Raw genomic sequence first — 3,263 nt, 5'->3', positions numbered from 1 at the left:
GATATCCTTGCAGGCGGTTTGTAAAGTTAGAGTAGATAAAGGTAAGAATGAAGTATTTAGTTAAAGTGGTATTTGTTAGTTGTTCAGCTGATCCTGAGCTGTTTGCAGTTTGTGTGTCGGCCTGCAGGGCAGTGTGGCACAGTCTGCAGGTGAAAGTTTGTTTTTGCGCACAGGTGGAGGATCAGGTGAGGATCAGCAGTCCAGCCTGCGGTCTGTCGCTGTGATCTGTTTTGATCTCAGAGATCTGCTGCTGATCATCAGAGCCCCGATGAGTGAAGGTGACTGGTCTGAGTTCAGCTCTGCTCCAACACAAGGTAAGATGCTCACTGACCTCCAGGAGAGTACACGGTGTGCAAATCTACCACCTGTTGTTGCAGAACCTCCACGAGATGTTTGAAGGACTTGTTGCTGGAGCAGGTGGTTCCTGCTTAAAGCTTCATTTAGCCCAAGACAGAGTATTTTATTTTGAAAGTCATTTGGTGAAACTGTCATCAGTCTCAGCATAAAGTCTGTTTTTTCACTTTTAAAAATAATTCAAGACATTTTTTATAATGAGAACATAAAGTGATGTTTTTAGGCTGTTGCTGAGTAAAAATACTTGTGAATTAGAATAAAACATGTAAAATAAACATGAACATTTTGTGATAAATTGGACAAAAAAAGTCCTAAAAATGTTTGTGTTTCTGATGTAAATGTGATTTTTATTTTTACTTTTCAATATATAATCTGTCGTCCACCAGAATATTTGTGTTTACCCAAACTCAACAGAGTTTGAAGCCACTTGGAGACTAAAGTTTAGAGATAACGGACTCAGCGGAGAGGTGGACAGATGGTCTGAAACTTTAGACCACAGTGCACGAGGAAACATGTCGTCTGCTTCTTTATTCACTTTTTCTGCTTTGGAGGAACCAGAACCAAAAAAGAAGCAGACACTTCTGGTTTTGTACGTCATTTGACTAAATTCTCCAAAAATAGCCCAAATTTTCCCCGTAGCCAAAACAAATCAGTTTAAGTTTGATTTGTGGAGATTTGACCACAGAACGTTTACTCGCACTTAAACCTTCAATCTAACTTACATTTATTTAACATTTTTCAGTCAGGTCATCTGGACACTTTCTTTTTTTCTGAAATGTTTCACCTTCCATCCAGAAGGCTTCATCAGTCAAGGAAACACACAACACAGAACTGATTCTTCCCCAAACAGCTTATTCCAAAGTGGAACAAACCAGTTCTGTTGGTGCTAAGATGGTGTCTTTGGCACGCCCCCTCCTCTGGAGCCAGCCCTCTTCCTCGTCTGCAATCATGTCAAACTGGTTCAAAACCAAAACTGTCCATGCTCAATAATCCAGGTATACAAAGGTATACATAAAACAAAGTAGAAACATAAAATCTTACTTGAAGGAACATTAAGCTCTGATCTTGGTTTAAGACTTAACGCTATAGATTTTGTTCAGCAGACATTTGTTTAAAGTTTTACTGTGTGTGTTGCCCCTCCCTTTTTGCCCCAGAAAAGGAGGCAATCACCATGGTAACCAGTGACATCATCGTATCTGAGCTCAGAATTTTTTCTTTAAAACTGGAAATCAATGCTTTTTATTCGTATCTCCAACAAAAACAGCGCAGAGACGTGACTTTAGTGAAACTTTGTTTTCTCGCGGTTTGTTTGAGGTTTACTTTTTAACTCGTCCTTCTGCTTCATTGGGAGCGCTGTCAGCGAGTGACACGTCACCATGCACCGGCAGCAGCTTCATCATTTTAGTTTGATCTGGATTCTCTTCATCTTATTCTAAAGTTGATACGTCGGCCATTTTGTCAGCTTAGCTCATCACAAAGGAACTATTTTTGCTGAAGCAGGTTTTGTTGGTTCTGTTTCCATGTTGGTTTCTGTGGATCTTCCAGGACCATGAAGGCGTCACAGAGATTTCTGAAGAATCCACGTTTTTGGTTTTTATTCATTTTTGTTTCTGTAATTTTATTCTTCCATCTCTTCAGCCCAGGTGGGTCAGCTGCAGCTTTTTATTGTACAATAACTTTTTTAATGTTTTAATCCTTTGACATAAAGAAGAAGGCTGCAGTGTGCACTCAGTCTCTTTTTATTTTATTTTACAGTTTTAAGACCAATGGAGGTCGACGAGAGGCACCAAAGAGACATCCGTAACTCCACAGGTATTTTTTGTTTGATGCAAAGTTCAAGACGTATCGTGTCTTGTGACGTGAACGACTCTTCTACAGAAGAGTTGTTAAAGCTGAAAGAAGCAGAACACGAGCTAAAATTACCAAGAGGCTAGATAGAAGCTAGATGGTAGCTAGAAGCTAACTGTAGCAACGTAGCAACTAGGAATAGACAAAAATAAACTAAAAGTAGCTGAACACAAGCTAAAAACTAAAGGAAGCAAGGCATCAGCTAAAATGATCAAAATAGCAGTTAGAAGCTAAAGGTTGCAGCAAAAAGTAGCAAAATTTAAAAAATCTAAAAGAAGCAGAACACGAGCTAAAACCAAAGTAGAAAAATGGTGGTTAGTGGCTAAAAGTAGCATCACAAAAATCCAGTCAGTAGCCGAAGCAAAATTTAAACAGACAGAATTGAAGAAATCTTTTTTATTTCTATTTTATTTTTCCTCCGTGGGGGGTTCCCCTGAAAACCTCCACCCTCTGAAGGTTTCTGAGTCCAGGTCTCAGAGGACGAGGTCTGTAAATGAACGGTTCACGTCGTGTCCACGGGGCCTTGATCCGGAGCGGCTCCTCCTCACGTCACTTTCTGCTTTTCCTCCTCAGAACCGCCGGCGGAGCTCCTGGACCCGGCCGCCCTGGTCCTCACTCCTCTGGTCAACACTTTAATCAACTCGAGTCAGTCCGGTACGTCGGCCCAGGACCTGAAAGTCCTCCAGTCTTTGTCCTGCGGGGTCCAGAGCTGCAGAGACACGTTGGACTTTAGAACAGGTCCTCGTGGAGGTGAAGACGTGCCTGAGGAAGAAAATACCTGAGGGACCGATACAGTTCAGATAAATGTACAACAAAGAAGAAGAAGAAACGTCTCATGGATTTGGTGGAAAATAATTTTAAAATAGTTCCACAACAAAAACTTCACGAACCCCGAAACAGAAAAAACGTTCAGTTGATCCGAGTTTGTTTTTTCTTGTTTGGAACTTGGATCCTTCAGTGAGAGAAGAATGCAGCGCGAGGCTGACAGACGGACCGGTGCAGCGTCTGCAGTGTTGTGGACTCTGTGCCGGTCCGTTGTGGTGAAGAGAAGAATGCAGCGC

General features: G+C 41.6%; 1 protein-coding gene across 1 annotated transcript in view; it reads left to right on the top strand.

Moving 5' to 3' along the window:
• The first annotated feature begins 268 nt into the window (after positions 1-268).
• LOC119414315 (HERV-H LTR-associating protein 1) overlaps positions 269-3,263 on the top strand; it is a 12,226-nt gene continuing 9,231 nt past the window's right edge. Inside the window, exons 1-4 of the mRNA XM_037681409.1 lie at positions 269-348; positions 1,855-1,997; positions 2,110-2,166; positions 2,776-2,856. Of these exons, the coding sequence (XP_037537337.1) occupies positions 269-348; positions 1,855-1,997; positions 2,110-2,166; positions 2,776-2,856 (361 nt within the window). The remainder of the gene's footprint in view (positions 349-1,854; positions 1,998-2,109; positions 2,167-2,775; positions 2,857-3,263) is intronic.

The sequence above is a fragment of the Nematolebias whitei genome, chromosome 9, assembly GCF_014905685.2.
Source record: "Nematolebias whitei isolate Nwh7 chromosome 9, NemWhi1, whole genome shotgun sequence".
Lineage (NCBI taxonomy): Eukaryota > Metazoa > Chordata > Actinopteri > Cyprinodontiformes > Rivulidae > Nematolebias > Nematolebias whitei.
The sequence above is the reverse complement of the archived record's forward strand: the minus strand, read 5'-3'. Positions and strand labels throughout refer to the sequence as shown.